The following is an 18,164-nucleotide window of genomic DNA, read 5'->3' as shown; positions in this document are numbered from 1 at the left end:
GGCTTATGTTTCATGCAAGAGCGAAAAGTATTTTAATTGTGTATGGATGTTATAAAGCGTTTACTAATCTAAGAGCCTAAATTAGTAATTTACAAAAATGTCAACTCAAGTTATAGCAGGAAGATATTCGACTAATCCCATCAATCATCTCAATTCACTTTACCACTAAGAGTCACGATAATGATGTTTGGAGCTCCAACTGTGATGACTTGTACCTATCATTTACTCCCTAAGATCAAATAGAAACCTCTGGAGAGGATATGATTGCTTCCTCATTGCAAGACACGCACTAATGTACAACATAAGATGAGTCCAAACCATTCTTTTCATTCCTGTGCGTGTCAGAACCCCACTTTGATAGTACCACTGGGCTACTATCTCCTGTAGCTTTTTCCGAGACTGCTTTGTCCATGTGATCTATATCCATCCGTATATAGATAACTGTCCTCTACAATGACGCAGTACTGAGCTCTTTCCAGCCTAAGTTGCTGTCCACATTTATCCTCTTTGGACAGTGAATTCTGATACACCAATAATGGATATTATCCATTATGGTGGATGTGGCCTCAGTTCACGCCTCTTATTGACTGCCTGTAGCCGCAAGCAGACCACTTGCTTGTCTTCTTCTCATCTCCTTGTGGTCCACCTGGAGGACCACAAGATACAGGTTCTGATCACCCGGATTTCCACTTGGATCCGGCAGGGAATCGAAGTCAAGACTTGGAAGATTGTACTCGAGAACTCGGAGGAGTTGTTTGTTGGCTAGCTAGCTGTAGCTTAGCTTGGCTTTCTCTCATATAATGGGTGCCATGACATGCACAGTGAAACCATGGAGGCCACCAGTGTGTCGCCACTTCGGGGGAGGCTTTGTGCAGCAGAGATCACTCCACGACCAACAGTGCCGTCCACTATTTGATTGGCTAGATGTTGCTGCCGCCAAGGCGATGACGTCTCCAAAGTGATGCCGTCCCCCTGCAAAACTTTGTCGAGTTGTGGAGAAGAATCACTGCAAAAGCTTCCGACTGAATCGACTCTATCAATAATAACACATTTCACATCGGATTTTGTCCTCTTCTTGATGAGGAAGATGATATCGAATGCGGGCAATGGGCAGACGCGCGATCCTGAGCAGCCAACCGGGAGAGAGACGTACCTGCCATTGAAGACATTTTGATGAAGATGCGTATCATGAGACGTAATATGTGATATCAAAAGCACAACCATGCATAACTTTCCTTATCCACATGCATGCATATTAACTTTCGGCTGTACCTCAAGATTTCTAATGGTTTTGACAAATCGGAAGAGAACAAGCATGTCACTGCATCTACCACTTACAGGACCCTTCCCATGAAGCAAATCATGGCCATGGATCAGAGATTGAACCAGAAAGCAATAAAGCATAGCCAAGCGGCTCGCTGTCAAATTCATCAGTGGATTCCAGCAACTTGTATCCACTTTTATGATTGTTGAGTTCTACTATTGAACTTGCACAGTCTAGGCCAGGCAAAGTTTTCCTCCTTAGCAACCACCCCCTACCCCAATAGCTCCAGATTATAATAGATCTTGCAAAAAAGAGCCATCAAAATTATTCAAAAACAAATAAACCTTTCTTTCCTGTAGCCATTTGTTCATATTCTAAAACCATTGGTGCATATACTTGATGATATTCCACCAACTACCGATAAAAAGGTACATCATGTAACACATATCCACAACTAGCACTGTAGTTGACACCTGCAGTTACAGTGTCTTTGAAATCACTCCTCTGGGTTAGACCGTACTTGTTTGCATTCATAGAGGCTCTAAAACCAATTGCAGTACTGCAATTGGTACATACAATTTTGTCATTTAGCAATAACAGCAATAGTCCAATTGAGATATAGTTCGATGCAGATCTATGATAACCACACAAACAAAAGGAAGTACCTGAGCCATCATGGCCGCTATGACACAAATTACCGAGTGTAAAATAATCTCATTCTCTTTCCTGCCTTGGTGAAGGACTGCATAAAAAACAACAGTTACTAGGACATAACAGATAAGAGATGGAAGTAACACAAAATAAAATCTCAGAATAATGCAAACCATACCTCTCATGCCCAAGAGTTTCAGCTCTTTCATAATTAGGGGTACCCCTGCGTTCACCCAGAATCAGGGCTATCCTTCTCCCTGCCTCTGCCGTATGGGCTTGGAGTACGTCCACTGTCACGACCCCTCCTCGCTAGGGATCGATACCTACGTCTCCTCTTAGGGCTGTACCCATTTCTTCTGTCATCATCATCACGAAGCGCATACTCTAGTGAAATAACCCGGTCCATCAACTTGCCGAAAATCCAAGGAGAAAGGCAAAAGGAATGAAGCAAGTTACACTGTCATGACCTCTTATCAGTTTCTTATATGTTATATATATTCAATTAACCAGTCATACTATAATGATTAAAAAAAAAAACTAGTCATACTATATAGGAATATATTCAGGTGATGTCATTATAACACATGAAGAGTTAGAAGTTATGCCTCCCACTACTAGATCCACCTGTGCAATCAAATTAGTAGATGCTAAGAAGCACCACGATTCTTTAACCAGTAATGAAATATCTTTGGCCAAGGAGCTACCTCAGTGTTCACAAATTTTTACTCGACAAAATTACGGCCTCAAACCCAACCTGTTCTGATGAAGAAGAAGGATAACATAAATATACTCCCACAAGGCAAATAATCTACAAGAACAGAAAATCATCTTCACGTTCCAATTTTACCAACTTCCATTAACCAATAGCTAGTCCTTTTCTTAACCAGTGTTTAAAAAACTACAGAATGCCCAGCAGAATTATTGTATCTTTCCATGTCACTAAAAGTGGAAACCTGGAAAGATTTAACAAAATTTTTCATACTTCCACATGGTAATAACAGAACAGATGACCAAGGGAGAGCGAAAGATATAATAAAAAGAATAATAGAAGGTATTGTCCTACTGACAACTACATAGTAATTTCTCAAGATATAAATGAAAGTTAATCAAAATAATCAGACGCTATTGATACCGATACTCCCATTAAATGCTAAATCATCTTTCATACAATAAAAAAAGAATAGGCAAGCAGATTTCATGAAGAAATTCATATACATCATGATGAAATTAATCCTGGAAGCAGATAGCCTCGAAACACTTACAGTTATGGAAAGATACACTACTACTGGTACTATATACTGAAATTGGGGGAGAAGGAAGCACCTCATGTTGGTTGCTTCCAGAGCTTTTGTGGCATCCTCCTGTGCCTCAAAGTAATTAAAGACAAAATATCTTCTAACCTAATATTTAAGCCCTTTCCATATGGTCCAAAGTGCTTCTCCAAGTCTCATCCTGGTATCGATTGGCTCAAAGTTTATGACAAACAGTGTCTTTGTATGCGTCATATTAGCAAGAGACCTTCTTGAACTGCCAGATCGTCCTACCGCCACAAGCTCTTGCTGTGTCACCAATCTAGAAAACATTAAACAGAATATGAAACCAAAAATATGCAATTTACTGAGTTGTGTACCTTCGTCCATTCAACGTGAAGCCATTGCCCGTGTCTGCCAAACTCAGTCCTGTCAAGGGCCTGGATTGCATCCCCTGCATCTCGTTCATCATCCATGTAAATAAATGCAAATCCTGCAGATATTAAATTAGAAAAGCAAATTAATCTAAGCACAAAGAACCATTTAGCTACTAACGCTTTAGTTTTATAGAATCCTTGATGACAGCAGAGTCTAGTGGGCCCAGTTAATCTCCACAAACTATTTGGAAACATAAACCCATTTCTGTCAAAGCTACAAAGAGATTGACAAACAAGAAAAATCAGGAACAGACCTCATGTAGAAGTAGAACTAAATGATGTGACGCTATAAAAAGGCATAAGAAGGTCTGATGTGGTAGGCCATCGAACAGATTGCCTTCTCCATCTATTCTCCAGCCTGGCAGTAAGAATGGGATGGAGAACATAAGCAGGTTGAGAAAATGGGCAAAATTCATAGGATTCAGAAGGCAATGGTCTCATGGGGAAATGTTTTCAGGTGAACAGTGCCACAAAGTATGGTGGATCATAGCAGCTCCTGGAACTACACAAGGAGATGAGGCTCAGGCTCGGGCTCAGGCAGGAAAGGTGATGCCATACCATCAGCCAGGAAGAAACTAGGTGTTCCAAGATATTCCCGCACCAAAGAAATTGTTTCAAAGGGATTACCTTAAAATAAAATATTTCCATTCACTAAACTTATCCTGCATTCTGATTCCCCAGCAAAGCTGAACAAAAGGATTCAATGGTGAGCTACTATCCTGGAACTGTTGCAATACAGGAACATAGGGTCCTGATGCAGTGAAAAGGGTAGATGTTCCAATTGCTAATGGGAACATAGGTTCTCATTTGCTAACTTGACTAACGATTGCTTACTAAGAAATTTCGAGTTTAAATGGTTAACTTTCCATACTTGACGTGAAAAGGGTAAGAAAAAAACCAGAAACAACTAAGAATGAAACAAGTTTTTGTCCACCACACTGCAGATCGAAGCAGCCTTAAAAAGCCCAGCAAGTAAATAGCAGTATGTTCATAAAAGAGCAACACTGAAGAAGATAATCACTGGGTTTGCTTATGTGATGACAAATCACCAAGAATTATGTTCATAGTTCCAAGAAACCGATTCCTAGGAAAATGTTCCAAGGCAAGTCATTCAGTTAAAACAACATTACCAGATAAATTAGCATTATCTCAGTACATAGATAAACACTGACAACAATTAGTAAATTGCTCAATGAGAGTTGTAGCATTATCTCTCAAAAAGGGATAGACTTACCTGATTTCATATCTACCCTGTCAACCTTCCAGTATCTGCCAAAAAGACGTTCCAATTCTGACTGGCGAGCATCATACTCAAAGTTCCCACAGAAAATGGGCCTCATTTTGGAGAGAAACAAGTTGAAAGCTATCTACAAGAAAGACAAGCAAATGATTTGGAACAAAACACTGAAAGTAATAAGCATGTGATCACAGCAAATTAGTATTATAATACAGACAAACTACCAATAACTTGTTCAAGTGTCTGAATTTTACACTACATTTTCATTAGGTAGAAAAGGAGATGCTTCACCCGATACCATTAAACCTCAACAACCTACTCTCAGTATTTCCTCAATCACATCATACAAAGAAACCAAATCCCATTAAAACATGAGCATACTACATTGTTTGCACCAATTGACATAACCAATCATTGCAAATGTAGGTTAGATACAACAAACAAATACACATGCAAAACAAAATGCAACGATGCATATAGCAACTTAACCTGTAATACACTGTCACGGAAGCCTTATTCACCTTATTTTTCGTTATGTTTTTACATGTAAACACTATCACCATTCAGATAACGAATATTACAAACACAAGGTGCTTGGTGGTCGTCCTGTAAGCGTGGACATGCATTGAATAAAGTCATTGTTTTCTCAATATTATATTAATGTACATAAAAATCACTTAGGAATTTAATTTTGGGACCATGTAATAATAATTCATGCTAATACCAGTGCCTCAACTATAATGCTTCACCGAGTAGTGATTATAAGGGATCACGAGAAAAGAAGATACAACCAACCTACACTCATTCCGTCCCCAATAATATAAAGAAAGGATCCCGAGACAAGACAACATATCGTCATCCATACTTCAGTATATATAACAAGAAGACATCGTAATGTTTACACCAACAAGGCAAGCAAGGTCTTCAAGCTGCAAAGAACCAGATGTAAAGTTCAGATCACCTGTACTTTCAATCCACTGTCGATCAATGCTTCCATATAACCACCCATCGTTCTTCCTTTTCACCCGTAACTCGCAGCAGATCCAACCCAGACCTAATATCCTAAAGCATAATTCAAATAGAACTTGACAGATATCCGAATCAACTCGATCTAGGGTTCCGAACACAAAACTGCAAAGATATAGCGACTCCGATCGAGAGGGCAGTAGTTCGTCAACGTCAAATAGAAAGCCGGAGATCAAAAGGCAACGAAATCACAGAGTGAAAACAGATGTTATAACAAAAATGAGAAGCATGGGAGCAGTTGGCGTCACCAATTTGGGACTTGGAAAGGAGATTAGATCGGAAGATTCGCCCACCTCCTCGCGAGAACGATCTGAGGAAACAACCCCAAAGGCCGACGCACGGTGAAGGAAACGGAACGCGCGTTAGCTGAAGCAATAGATGGTTGGCTTAGTATATATCTCAATTTCAAGTGGTTTTGTTGTGTGGTGGGCTTAACAATGTGGTTGGGAGTACTTTGATGGGAATGGGCGGCTTGGAAGTGGAAAATGAGCTGCTGATGATTCGAACGACTTTGATGGGAATCATATGGGATTCGAACGACTCCTCCGGCCGCAGTTCCAAACTCTACATGGGTTGGGTTTGGTTCAGTATAATCGGCCCGGTTGGGCCCAATAATTTAACCAAGCAGGCCGTTCTCGGCCTGGCCTAAACCTCCCGAGGGCAACTGAGGCCGCCAAAAAAACCCTCGCCGTCGAGCGAGACAGAGAGCGCAATGGCTACGGCGACGGGGACGAAGCTGGTGGCGAAGCGGTCGAGCAAGTACTTGGAGGAGCCGCTCTACAAGCGGCTCTTCCGGGAGGGCACCAAACCGCAGAGCGTTCGGCAGCAGCTCGAGGAGTTCCTCAAGAGCCGCAAGCGCGTCTATAAATGGGAGGTCGACGTCTCCATCCGCAGGCTCCGCGGTCAGAAGAGGTTCCACCCCGCCCTCAAGGTACCGTGAACCCGCCTCCATTTACCTCCAATCTCATCCCTCCTTGCTCTTTCCTTCCGTCCAGCTGATGAAGTGCTGATCATCATCATGATCTTGATCTTGTTCTTCATTGACAAGAAAAAAGGGGATCTTGTTAATCTATGTGAAGTGTTTGGTTTTTTTGGATCAATCCACAGTTTAGATTGGACTTGGTGCAGGGTGTAGAAATCAAAATCGCCTCAGATGTAGTTGCTTGTATTAGAGAGATTATCCATTGTGGTTTGTTGTTCCCAAGCTGCTTAGCTATCGTAGATTAGATGCTTGTTTTGTGCGTGGTGATGAGTGACCGGAAAGGAACTACTAAAGCTTATGCAGTGGATAATCTTGTTGGATAGAAATAAGAGTGGGAAATTACTGAATGCAGAACTTCTTATGCCTATTTGTCGTATCTCTGCTCTTTATCTCCTTATCTTCAATCCTTTTTATTCTTGTAAGATCCTTGCCTTTTGTCATAGCTTTTTATTTCCACAATAGAAATTCAAAATTGTAACATTCTACCCTTTGTTTGAATCCAAGCGAACCCCAGTGTCTAAGGCTGTCATATGGTTATAACATTTTTGAGCAACAGGTAACATTGGAATGATGGAATTGGAATGAAAACCCTAATTAGAATATGACTTCGCCGTTTCAATTTTTAGGCAGTTCGTCAATTGACTATAGGTCTAATTAAAATATTAGACAAATTCGACAAACTCCAAAAAGAAAAGGACAAGTGCATTAATCTTGTGATGATAAAGTACTTGAATGGGAAGACAAACTATTATTAGAAGATGATATGAAGGTTGAAGATATATATGCAAAAGGTTGTAATTGAAATCGTGATTAAAATTTTTAAAAGGTTTTTTCTTGACTGATAAAAATTTACATTTAGTGAGAACAAAATTTATTTGTATCCTTAGGATAAGAGCTTTGTTATCAAATCTGATGTCTGATCAAAGACGAGATATAATTTTGTTAGATGAAATGTAAATAAAATAAATGAGGAAGAACCAGACTCACTCTAACACAAGGATTAACTCTTTAAGGATGGCTGTCTCGTACACACACACACATATAGTGGAATTACATGATTATAGAAATAATATGGCCTCACAACCATACATGTGATGTGGAAAAAGCATATTTCTTTCATTTAGGCATTCTTGGTGATCGAATATCACAATCCATTCTTTTTTCTTATATACCCCCAAGTACAAGATAAAAAATAAAAAATAAGCAAGGGACATGAAGAAAAGAATTCTCTCTCTTAATTGAGACTTATCAATCATTCTTTCTTTTGTGTTTTAGGGAAGATATAATTATAAATTTGTTTTGACAAATAATTTTCCTTCTTGATAAGGTACTTGATTTAATTTTTTTCTTTATTGAATTTTTGATATAATGAAACTTCCTTATATACATATTTAATCTCAGTTAAGCCTTCAATTCTCCAATTTTTCTCTTTTTTCTTGGGATCTTAAATCAACCTAATATGTCACATTTCTTTTTCTGTTGTTGGTTTTCTTTTTCTTTTTTTATCTAGGCAATCTTGGTAACTAATATGGTATCATAGAAGATGTTGCAATATGACAACTTATAACATTTGCAAGAAACCCCTTAAACTAACAAAGTTTATTCAAAACAAAAATAAAATCAAAATGGTCCTTTATCAATTCTTATAATCTACTTCCAACTGTATGGAGCAACAGACTCATTAATCGAGTCATTCTTTCTCCAATCACATGATCAACTGGATAAAATAGATGGTCAATTGCATCACTACATCATTAATGTTGTCAACAGTCAGAGATACTCAAAAGATATTTGGCAATTGTTGTCTTCCAGAAGTGATTGATGTAGTCTAGCCCTAGAGAATGCATAGACTTACATTGAGTTATGTTGGCTTTAGGGTTGAACAACTAGTGTGAGTATAGTCAATCTAAGTCATATGGGTGGGTATATGGTTTAGTTTTTCTATTATGTTAAGGATTTTCATTGCAAGTTGTTATTCTTTTAGGATTGGCTCAAAGTCCTACTTTTGCCTTAAAAAAATCACGTGAGTCCCTTATAAATGTCCATTTGGTTTCAAAGAAGTTTAGGAAGATCTAGATGCCTCTCTAAATAAGGCTTTTTGTTGCTTGAAACCTTTTGTTTTATATAAAATAATATTCATAAAATGCTCATTGATTTAAGAAACCTAATTTTCAAGTAGCAAAATGCCTGGTTGTTGAAGAAGTGGGCTTGATGTGCTGAAAAACCAAGTTTTTTATGCTGGCTATCTCTACCATTCTTCTGTCTCTTCAACACTTTATTCTTCTTCTACCTCTCCTATTTGTTACCACTACTGCTTTGGTAGACATTATCCAAGTGCTTTTGTTAAAAGGCCACTGCAATTGAAACGATGAAGATTGAAACAGAATAAATGGTGACAGCAAATAAACAACAGATAAAACCACCTATTTTGGATCTTGTAACAATCTATGTATAAGGTTCTCTTGAAGATATTTTTAACAAATTCCTGTAGTATATAATCCATTTCAAATTTCTTTCACCAAATAATTTGTTATCAAACATGACTATTAAGCAATTTCTTAAAGGCAGATCATTTTCCATAAATATAATCATGCTAGTTCATGCTATTATCAAACATGACTGGAAGCAAATGCAAGACTAGGGGCATCAACATATCTAAACTCTTAACATATCTTTTACATTTTCAATATTTCTGCTTCTGTTCTTGTAAGAGTAGCAAGTCTCTTAGATCAAGTCTTTTGGTGCCAAACATTAAAAAGGATTTTCGTGTCATTGCAAGCAATGTAATGCTTTAAAATATCATGTGTCATTATTGAGCTTGGTTTGTTGTTTCTCATCTTGGAAAATCAGTATTACATGATATTGATGTTTTTGCAGCTGTCCGAGGTCATGGCTAAAAGAGGCATGAACTTGACACTGAGTGATCAAGCAGTCCGTCTGGATCTAGTTGCCAAATCCCGAGGCATTGCTTCGGCCGAAGAGTACTTCATCAATCTACCAGAGTCTGCTAAAAATCACCTTACATATGGTGCACTCCTCAACTGCTATTGCAAAGAACTACTGACGGAAAAGGCAGAGGGCCTCATGGAGAAAATGAAGGAATTGAAGTTTGCGTCAAGCCCGATGGCCTACAACAGCTTGATGACCCTATATGCTAAAACCAATCAACCAGGAAAAGTTCCTGGCATAATTCAAGAGATGAAAGCTGATGATGTCATGCCAGATTGCTTTACTTTCAATGTCTGGATGAGATCTCTTGCTGCGATGAATGACATATCTGGGGTTGAGAGGGTCATGGAAGAGATGAAAAGAGATGGGAGAGTTGCTGCTGATTGGACAACTTACAGTAATCTTGCATCCATTTATGTAGATGCTGGCATGTTTCAGAAAGCAGAAGGAGCTCTGAAGGAATTAGAAAAGAGGAACCTAGGTCAAGATGTTGTAGCTTATCAGTTTCTCATCACTTTGTATGGTCGAACAGGGAACCTGGTTGAAGTGCACCGGATATGGAGATCTCTAAAGCTGGTACGTCCAAAGATGGCAAATGTGAGCTATTTGAATATGATTCAGGTGCTGGTGAATTTGAAGGATTTGCCAGGTGCCGAGGCATGTTTTAAGGAATGGGAATCCAACTTCTCAGTATATGATATCCGAGTGGCTAATGCAATGATTAAAGCTTATGCTAATGAAGGAATGCTAGATAAAGCCCAAGCTGTTAAGAAACATGCGAAAATGCTTGGTGGAAGACTCAATGCCAAAACATGGGAGATATTTATGGATTATTATATGAATAAAGGGGATCTGAAAATGGCACATTGGTGTGCCGATCGTGCAATTAAGAAGGGGAAAAGCCTTGGTAGATTTTGGGTCCCACCCCGTGAGACCATAATTACTTTAATTGCATACTTCGAGCTAAAGAAGGATGTTACAGGTGCTGAGAAATTCATCGAGCTTCTGCAGACGGTGGAGAAAGACCTCGGGGCTGAGGTGTTTGAGGCACTTATAAGGACATACGCAGCTGCTGGGAAGAGGAGCCCTGGTATGCGTCATCGCTTGAAGATGGAGCATGTGGTTGTTGGTGAAGACACCGAACAATTGCTCGAGTCGATCTGTGTGGAATAAGAATCATCACTCGATTCTGTATGTTTCCAACTTACTGTTCATCTCATTTTAATCAGAAGCTTCATTCAGGAGGATCTGCTTACTTGGCAAATGCCATCACTTCCTTTCTCATTCCTTTTGACAAGTAATGTAGCTTAAGAATTACTTACTGTCGGATAAAGCCGGTTATGGTTATGCTATCAGTAGAAGATTATCTTGCCTGAATCCTGTGCCATCAAGACATTATTTATGCTTGCTCCTAAAGGTTGATTTCTTTTTGTTCAGCATGAAGAATAAATGTCATCTTTTAGTAATATTTCACAGTGTGCACTGTCCTTTGTCGTTATTATTAAAAAAAAAAGTGTTGCGGTGCTTTGTGGAAGAATCAAGTTTTAACAATCATTTGAAATTTGATATTGAATATCCTATTGAAGCAATCTCAAAGTCAAATTAAATGGAAAATAAAATCTTAAAGCCATTGGAATATCTGTAGAATGCATAAGGCCGAGTGCCGATCTTTATCAGTGTCTCTAATTCTGAGTCAATTTTGTGCTATAACCGATCATTTTGGAATATGCAAAGTATATATTAATAGCTTATCTTTTGCACAAATAAACTTTTATCTATATATTTTGTCGACATGTATCTTGCCTGGAATGTTAAATTGAAGGTATACTTTGGTTCAGAGCTTGAAAGTCTTAGAACTCATGTTTCATTAAGATATGTACTCTGCACATTAGTGTGTTTGTCTGAAGATGATCAATGTTGATATAAGGTTGGATTGCAGAACTGGGTAGGGATGGGTCATTTAAGGTATAACTCTACTTTTGTTGTACCAGGTCAACTTGAAGCAATTTCCATGGAAACTGGGTTGGGATGGTATGTGGGTCATGTAAAGAACATGTGTAAGTTGCAGTGGGACTATTCAGCTGCTAATTGTCAACACATCTACTTCCCTACACTATCATCTTCAGTTCATCTGGTCCTGATGGTCATCATGCTTCATATGGCACTCCAGACAAAAAATGTGGAATCATAAGAGAATTGAGGCACACTGCTGGGATTTTTATGCAAATGATTCATATAGCTGGAAATAGTGCAAAGTCCACAAGCTAGTGTTTGTCACTGCATGGTGTACAGTTTCTTTTAGTCGAACTGAGATGTCAGATATGAGATGAGGTAATATCTTGACTTGTTTCTGATGGTTCTTCATTGCTTAGTAAAATGTCAGGCAACAGCAGCACAGGGGAAAGAAAGCAGCAGCATACATCGAGCTACAAGGTGAAGGTAAACTTGCAGCATAAAAGATATTGACGCCTTCGTCTTCTTGTGGCGGTTTCATTTCCCTGTTGGTGTGCTCCTTCCATCCAGGCAAAGTGGTCACAGTCGTCACCGATCCACCACATCCGTCGTCATGCATCTGCTACCAAAGTTGGGTAAGACTCTTCTTCCCCTTGTCATATCCTCCTCGTTGTTTCTCTCGATCGATAGTGATCGAAGAATAGCAACGAGGATGAGCAGATTTTACTGCACTCCATCGTGAAATGTTAGCATTTTATTAATTACATATTTTAATTAATAGTATTCAGTGTCTTTATATGATATAGCTGTTCATGGAGCGCAGGACATTCAACTCACCATGGGCGAGCCAAGACGATGGGAACTGTTCCTGATAAGATCACGGTCGCCATTACAACAAGCTTATGAGTCCCTCCCTTTTCCGCAGCCCCAAGCGTCAGCCTTGGCACAAAAACCAAGACGTGACCGCCCGCTCCCATGATTTCCCATCACCAGAAAAGAACCCAAACCCCGCACTGCACTCCCACCACACCCGTCTCATTTCGCTTTCCTCCCTCGCAGACTTCCCCACCCGTGCCTTTGCCTGCCACCACATGAATTGATAGCTTTCGCGTCCCCCAATCCCACTCCACTGCCAAAACAAAAGCGAAGCCACAGAAAACGTACACAACAAACCAAAAAGAAAGCAGAGTCCCCTGTGCCGCCGGCGCCACCTCCTCACCGCAGCCACCGCCGGAGGTCCGTCGTCGAGGACGGGGACGCTTCGCCCACGAGGCTGTCGTTGCAGGACGAGGACACGTTGGAGCGGGGCTCCCCGGCGAACCTCGCCGCCGCGCTCTTGAAGCTCGGGCTCCGCAGGTTCTCCGGCTCCGGGAACGAGAGGCGCTTCTTGGCGGAGCTGGCCCGATCCCGGTCCGGCGTCCCGGGTCGCTGTCGCGGTGCGCTCTGCGACCGCAGCCGCGCCTTGGCGGACTCCGTCGCCGCCATGTAGTTCGGCACCGACGCCGCGGGGTGGTAGGTCGGCGTCTGGGCGGTGGAGATGCTCCTGTGGTCCTGCCGGCCGCAGCGGGGACTGGCGGAGCGGACTTGCAAAGGTCGCATCTCGGAGGGCGAGGGCGTGGTGGGCGAGTGGGTCTGGTGTCGTTGGTGGTGACCGCGGTGGAGCGGGACGGGCTGCGGGGACGGCGGCGTCTGGCGGCGAGGGTTGGCGGGGGCGGAGTAAGAGTAGGGTCGAGCGGTGTCGATCTCCAAGGTCTTGATGGGATCCCGATAGCCAACGGAGGCTCGCGCCCTGCTGCTGGCTCTGTTGTCAAAAGAGGACCTTGAGGCGATCCAGCGATCCATCCACCGGCTCGGTCTCTGCTCTCCCGCCGAAGCCACCTCGCCGTCCACGTCTTCGTCGAGAAGGCGCGACGAGCTCCGATCCGATCTCAAGAGCTTTCCGATAGATAGACCGGAGACTTGATGTCAGTCGTATATACATCACAGAGGAAAGCAGGCGGCGGGGGAGAAATAAGCGTGTTCGGAGCTCACTTTTTGAGAGAAGGCATAGGAGAGCGCCCTCTCTCGTCTGAGAGCAGCATCCTTCCGGCGTTGCAACGTCGCTTGTATCTCGTCCATCGTTCTCGGGCGGTCGTCCCAATCATCAGCAAAGCTACTCCCATCTCTCGACTGTTTGTTCCACCATTAAAGAGAGAAGAAAAAGATAGGACAAATCCACACGATGAGCAAAGAAGAAACCAACGAGGAAGACGAAGGATGTGTTACCATGGATCTTCTCTCCGCGAGCTCCTGGAGGTACTTGGAGTCCCAGAAAGAGGTGTCGCAGCTGAAGGAGGACATGTTGCTACCTCGAGAAACCGCCGCCGCCGACTCTTGGGCGAGCCGCATGCGCTGTTCTCTCACCCTCGCCTGTGCTCTCACCAGAGCTTGCATGCACCGCAGCGTCATGTTCGCTTGCTTCCGGACGTTGTGACCCCTCACCAAGGCCTGCAGCTTTACCAGCCCCTTCAAAGCCCGCAGTGCCCTCCTCGCCTTCACCACCACCCCGAAACCCAAATCCACTTTAGAACCATCCCTGAACTCAAGAAGACGAAGAACCTAAACAAGAGGTGAGGTACCAAGTATCCTCGAAAGGCGGTTTGGATGACGACGGCGGCGTAATGCTCCTTGACGAAGCTCGCAGAAGGCCTGGTGAGGCGCACCACCTCCGCCGCCGCCTGCGCCGTCGCTACCGCCGCCTCTGCCGTCGCTGCGGAGGCCACGGCAAGGGCAATAGCGTGCCTTTCCTCCGGCGTGACTACCGTCGGCGCCCTCGCCTGCTGCTGTTGCTCGAGCGTTGACGGCTTCCGGAACATCCATCTCCTCTTCTCCCTCTTCCGCTACCAGAAGACGAAGTCACGAAAGAAAGGAAAGGTGAAGGTGACCCATTAGAAACACCGAAAGCAGACGAGGGAGGAAGCACAACACTCTCACCTTCTCTTCTTCCTCTCCTTGTCCCGAGGTCTTCCTCTCGGAGTCCTTAGACGGCGACATAAACGCCCGTTTGACCGCCGTCAGCCAAGAGCTGCTCCCCTTCCTTCCCATGACACCCTACTCCCTTCTTCGCACCGTTACCCAACGATTCTCCAACCGCAACAGTAAAGGCGAAGGAGGAGGAGGAGAAAGGCAGAACTCCGCTTTCACCCGTCCATGTCGGAAGGAATCTTTTATCAAAGGTGACAGTCTTCCGGCTTTGGCTTTGGGCACAGTAACTTGACTCGCTTCACGAAGCCAGTCACAGTGAATGAGCTCCGGATGTCTCCTCAGGCCCTACAGCTTCCTGCTGCGTGAATCCCTGTTGGGGGCAGAGAGAGGCTAACCTTCTTTTGCGCCCATGTAAACTGGATTTTGGCGGATATTTCTCTCTATATTTATATTTAGATCTCGTAGTATCGTATTTTTTTTATAATTTAAAAATTATATTAAAATTTTTATAATTATTAAAAAAATAAAAAAAATAATTGATTATATTTTCTTGTCGTCGTCAGCTCCATTGACGACACGTGACATTATTATCGATCTTGTGAATGGCAAAACGGTCATTAACCTCGTTTCACCAACAACAAATCTTCCTCCCCTCCCTCCTACAAATACTTCCCCTTCACCCTCCCCTTGTCTCAGCAAACCAGCACAAGGAGACAATCCAACTTGTCTACTACTTGCCCCGTTCTCATCCTAATCATGGAGAAGCTGATCTCTCTTGCAGGACCAGTCGGCTTTCTTCCTTCGGACACTACTCAGCTATGTCATCATGACACTCCTCGAGTCCTCCCCAACATCCATCCGTCCTTCCTCCGCTCCTGCGTCGAGTTCTGCACATGCTTGTCGATGGCCCTCGACGAACCACCGGGAGAGGCGATGCCCGGCTCGATGGGGAAGACGTGGAGATGGTCATGGACGTCATGGGCCTGCGCTGTAGCCCTGAAGATGAGCCGCTCAGGGAGGTCAGCTCCGACGAGCTCTCGAGCTTGTTTGAGGAGTCTGGAGGCAGCGAAAGAGACCTTCCGGAACCGTGATGGATGCATCGATGCACTCGAGCTGCAGAGACTGCTCACACGGCTCGGCTTCGTGGAAGGGCTGGAATATGATAACTCTGCAAGGTCGAACAATAAATGAGGCCAGAACAATCGATCAGATACCTGCTACAAACTTGCGTCTCGATCTTATGGTTTCCTGGTCTTCCAATGATTAAAGCGATTCATTGGGAGGAAGCAGTTGATTAGATGATTTGCTTCATGATTTCTGCTGGACCTCCGAGTGCAGGTAAAAAATGAGTCACCGAGTACCTTCGAGGCCTTTCGCCATCAGCAACACGAATGGTGTTGTGGACCGGCGAACTTGTTCGGGAAGATGGCGACGGAGATCTCCATGCACAAGGTCTGTTTCATTGTGTTAGAACGTCGAGTAACACCCACAACTTTTCTATAGATTCGGAACGGTGTTGCGACAATGCAGAAAGTATCCCTCTGGACCAAAGTTTGTGGTCGCCGACAATGCAGATGGCGGTTGAGGCAGTCGCTTATCTACACACTTGAAGATAACACTGTTCCGGCGAGACGACGTGGTTGGGGTGGTCGCCGGCTAATCCGACGCCGCCGGAGTGGAAGATCCCGTGGTCGTGATCGTTTTCGGTGAGTGGTTTGGAGGAGATGCAACTCATTTGGAATGTAAAAGTGCTTGTACGAGGGTTAGGGTAAACATCGGAGGAGAGGCACGCTTACATATTTCCTTTAAAGGAAACAGAAGAGAGAGAGAGAGAGAGCACCCCGCACCGAATTGGAATGATAAAGGTTAACAGTTATGTGCACTGAATTGGAATGATAAAGGTTAACAGTTATGTGGTATAACGTAGGTATCCCTCATAATTACATGACGCATCAGTACACGTGTACGTATGACGTACGCGCATGCGTACGCCCAGCAGGAGATCTGTGGTTTCCCACTTTTACTCACGCCACAAAGTGCTATTTGCACATTCGCACATCAAGCATATAGCATGCAGGTAGTGTACGATAGGATTTATTTGTATATGTTATGGAAAAAAAATAGTTAAGTTAGTTATGTTATTTGGACATATATATATATATATATATATATATATATATATATATATATATATGTGTGATTGTCCAAGATATCTTCAAAATGAAAATATCGAACTCTTGAAGTATCATCTATACGAAGATTAAGATCGAAAGAGATTACTTGATCTAATTTCTTCGATACTTAAGTTAATAATTCAAAATAGATAGATGAATATAAACGTAAGTGATAAGATGGTAACCACCCTATACTATCCACGTGGGTATAAAAAATCTCTCTCTTCTTTTTTTTTTATCTTTTTATCTTAAACATTATATAAAAGTTACGTATCGAGTGGCTATTGACGGTGCTCTGCTTGTGACACAAATACCGATCAACTCTCACATTGCTCAGAGGGATCATAATCTCTATTGTTCTGCGTATTAAATGATATGATAAATTAACTTCAACTTGGAATCGAAGGGAGGAGGAGATGGTGCACATCTCCATCACATTTCTTGTTGGACTCAAGTCCCAATGTGAACCAATATCTAATCGAGTGATGTGTCAATTCAATAACTCAATTCAATAACATATTACAGCATCAAAAACCACAAATCATAAGATTTTGTTGGAACATTGACTTTGAGATTTTTAGTATCATTGTTATTCCTTATATATATATATATTGTTAGTAAATAAAAGTACCGTCGCTGATGAGTCAGCACAGTTAGGTTCGTCGGTTGATGTCGGGAGCTTCTTGCTGGGTGGGTAGGATGATGAGGTGGCCACGCTCTCGGGAAAGAATATTGGCCGACATTGGTCGGAATCTAGACCGGATCGTTGCTCTCCTTTACGCGACGGAAGGTGTCTCTTGGGTCAAGGCGTCCACCGGTTGAGAGTGGCCATTTGGGAGCAACTCAGAAAAGTGTCGGGCTGGTGGAGGTGGTTGGACCCTTGTGAGAGGATGTTGATCCGAGTTTTTCAGTTTGCTAACCCGGGCATCGTTTGTGGTGGGATGCGTCTCTCCGACTCCGAGATGAATGGCAGTGCGTCCTTTGTACTGGGTGGCAATCCCCGGATTGAGGCGCTCGTCGCTCGCGGGTGTCCGACGTCCTACAAAATGGCCTTCGTCAGGAGCTTCCCGACTTTGGCCCCTTCGAGAAGCAAGTTAATCGGGTATTCGATATTCCTTCTCCTTTTCTTCTCCCCCTGGTCGGGCGTCCACCATGGTTTTTTATACCTGCGTGCGAAGGTTGGTTCCGGCCTCGGATCGGTGTGGCCCCTGACTTCCTTGGGGGCGGGACCACCTCTCTCACGAGATGTCACATTTGGGGGTGCTTGAGTGGCGTCA

The 18,164-nt window shown here is 42.9% G+C and overlaps 3 protein-coding genes and 1 long non-coding RNA gene across 6 annotated transcripts; 2 read left to right on the top strand and 2 right to left on the bottom strand.

Annotated features, from left to right (window-relative positions):
• Positions 1-126: 126 nt before the first annotated feature.
• Positions 127-6,336, bottom strand: LOC103984301 (serine/arginine-rich splicing factor RS41). Of its 3 annotated transcripts, none has more exons than XM_065155679.1 (7): positions 5,801-6,336; positions 4,837-4,969; positions 3,546-3,658; positions 3,239-3,487; positions 2,094-2,299; positions 1,930-2,006; positions 127-1,153 (listed from the first exon to the last, which is right to left on the bottom strand). In XM_065155679.1, the coding sequence occupies exons 1-4, from the start codon at positions 5,846-5,848 to the stop codon at positions 3,422-3,424; spliced, it is 360 nt and encodes a 119-aa protein (XP_065011751.1). In that variant the 5' UTR covers positions 5,849-6,336; the 3' UTR covers positions 127-1,153; positions 1,930-2,006; positions 2,094-2,299; positions 3,239-3,421. The 3 variants fall into 3 exon arrangements, with proteins under 3 accessions (XP_065011751.1, XP_065011699.1, XP_018681195.2); XM_065155627.1 differs by having other exon boundaries at positions 2,094-2,372; positions 3,239-3,474; XM_018825650.2 differs by having other exon boundaries at positions 3,239-3,474.
• A 193-nt stretch (positions 6,337-6,529) lies between these two features.
• LOC135640744 (large ribosomal subunit protein mL101 (rPPR4)-like) lies at positions 6,530-11,173 on the top strand. The gene is made up of 2 exons (XM_065155491.1): positions 6,530-6,796; positions 9,725-11,173. Exons 1-2 carry the CDS (start codon positions 6,578-6,580, stop codon positions 10,967-10,969), a joined length of 1,464 nt encoding a protein of 487 aa, XP_065011563.1. The 5' UTR covers positions 6,530-6,577; the 3' UTR covers positions 10,970-11,173.
• A 620-nt stretch (positions 11,174-11,793) lies between these two features.
• LOC135640708 (uncharacterized) lies at positions 11,794-15,168 on the top strand. The gene is made up of 2 exons (XR_010497443.1): positions 11,794-12,384; positions 12,573-15,168. It is a non-coding gene; the product is annotated as an uncharacterized LOC135640708 (long non-coding RNA).
• On the bottom strand, positions 12,591-14,995 carry LOC135640653 (protein IQ-DOMAIN 18-like). Its single transcript, XM_065155355.1, has 5 exons — positions 14,723-14,995; positions 14,368-14,628; positions 14,015-14,281; positions 13,781-13,918; positions 12,591-13,684 (listed from the first exon to the last, which is right to left on the bottom strand). Exons 1-5 carry the CDS (start codon positions 14,831-14,833, stop codon positions 12,965-12,967), a joined length of 1,497 nt encoding a protein of 498 aa, XP_065011427.1. The 5' UTR covers positions 14,834-14,995; the 3' UTR covers positions 12,591-12,964.
• Positions 15,169-18,164: the final 2,996 nt, after the last annotated feature.

Source organism: Musa acuminata, chromosome BXJ1-1, assembly GCF_036884655.1.
Source record: "Musa acuminata AAA Group cultivar baxijiao chromosome BXJ1-1, Cavendish_Baxijiao_AAA, whole genome shotgun sequence".
Classification (NCBI taxonomy): Eukaryota; Viridiplantae; Streptophyta; class Magnoliopsida; order Zingiberales; family Musaceae; genus Musa; species Musa acuminata.
The sequence above is the reverse complement of the archived record's forward strand: the minus strand, read 5'-3'. Positions and strand labels throughout refer to the sequence as shown.

What these genes read in the sequence shown, in the direction of transcription:
- LOC103984301 (XM_065155627.1), bottom strand. Translation starts at nt 5,848, where the DNA reads ATGGGTGGTTATATGGAAGCATTGATCGACAGTGGATTGAAAGTACAG. An exon ending in ACAGTGGATTGAAAGTACAG is followed by an intron (nt 4,970 to 5,800) that starts GTGATCTGAACT and finishes TCTTTCTTGTAG; the next exon opens with ATAGCTTTCAACTTGTTTCT. An exon ending in TTCACGTTGAATGGACGAAG is followed by an intron (nt 3,475 to 3,545) that starts GTACACAACTCA and finishes TTGGTGACACAG; the next exon opens with CAAGAGCTTGTGGCGGTAGG.
- LOC135640744 (XM_065155491.1), top strand. Translation starts at nt 6,578, where the DNA reads ATGGCTACGGCGACGGGGACGAAGCTGGTGGCGAAGCGGTCGAGCAAG. An exon ending in GGTTCCACCCCGCCCTCAAG is followed by an intron (nt 6,797 to 9,724) that starts GTACCGTGAACC and finishes ATGTTTTTGCAG; the next exon opens with CTGTCCGAGGTCATGGCTAA.
- LOC135640653 (XM_065155355.1), bottom strand. Translation starts at nt 14,833, where the DNA reads ATGGGAAGGAAGGGGAGCAGCTCTTGGCTGACGGCGGTCAAACGGGCG. An exon ending in CCGCCTTTCGAGGATACTTG is followed by an intron (nt 14,282 to 14,367) that starts GTACCTCACCTC and finishes GTGGTGGTGAAG; the next exon opens with GCGAGGAGGGCACTGCGGGC. An exon ending in TCGCGGAGAGAAGATCCATG is followed by an intron (nt 13,919 to 14,014) that starts GTAACACATCCT and finishes TGGAACAAACAG; the next exon opens with TCGAGAGATGGGAGTAGCTT.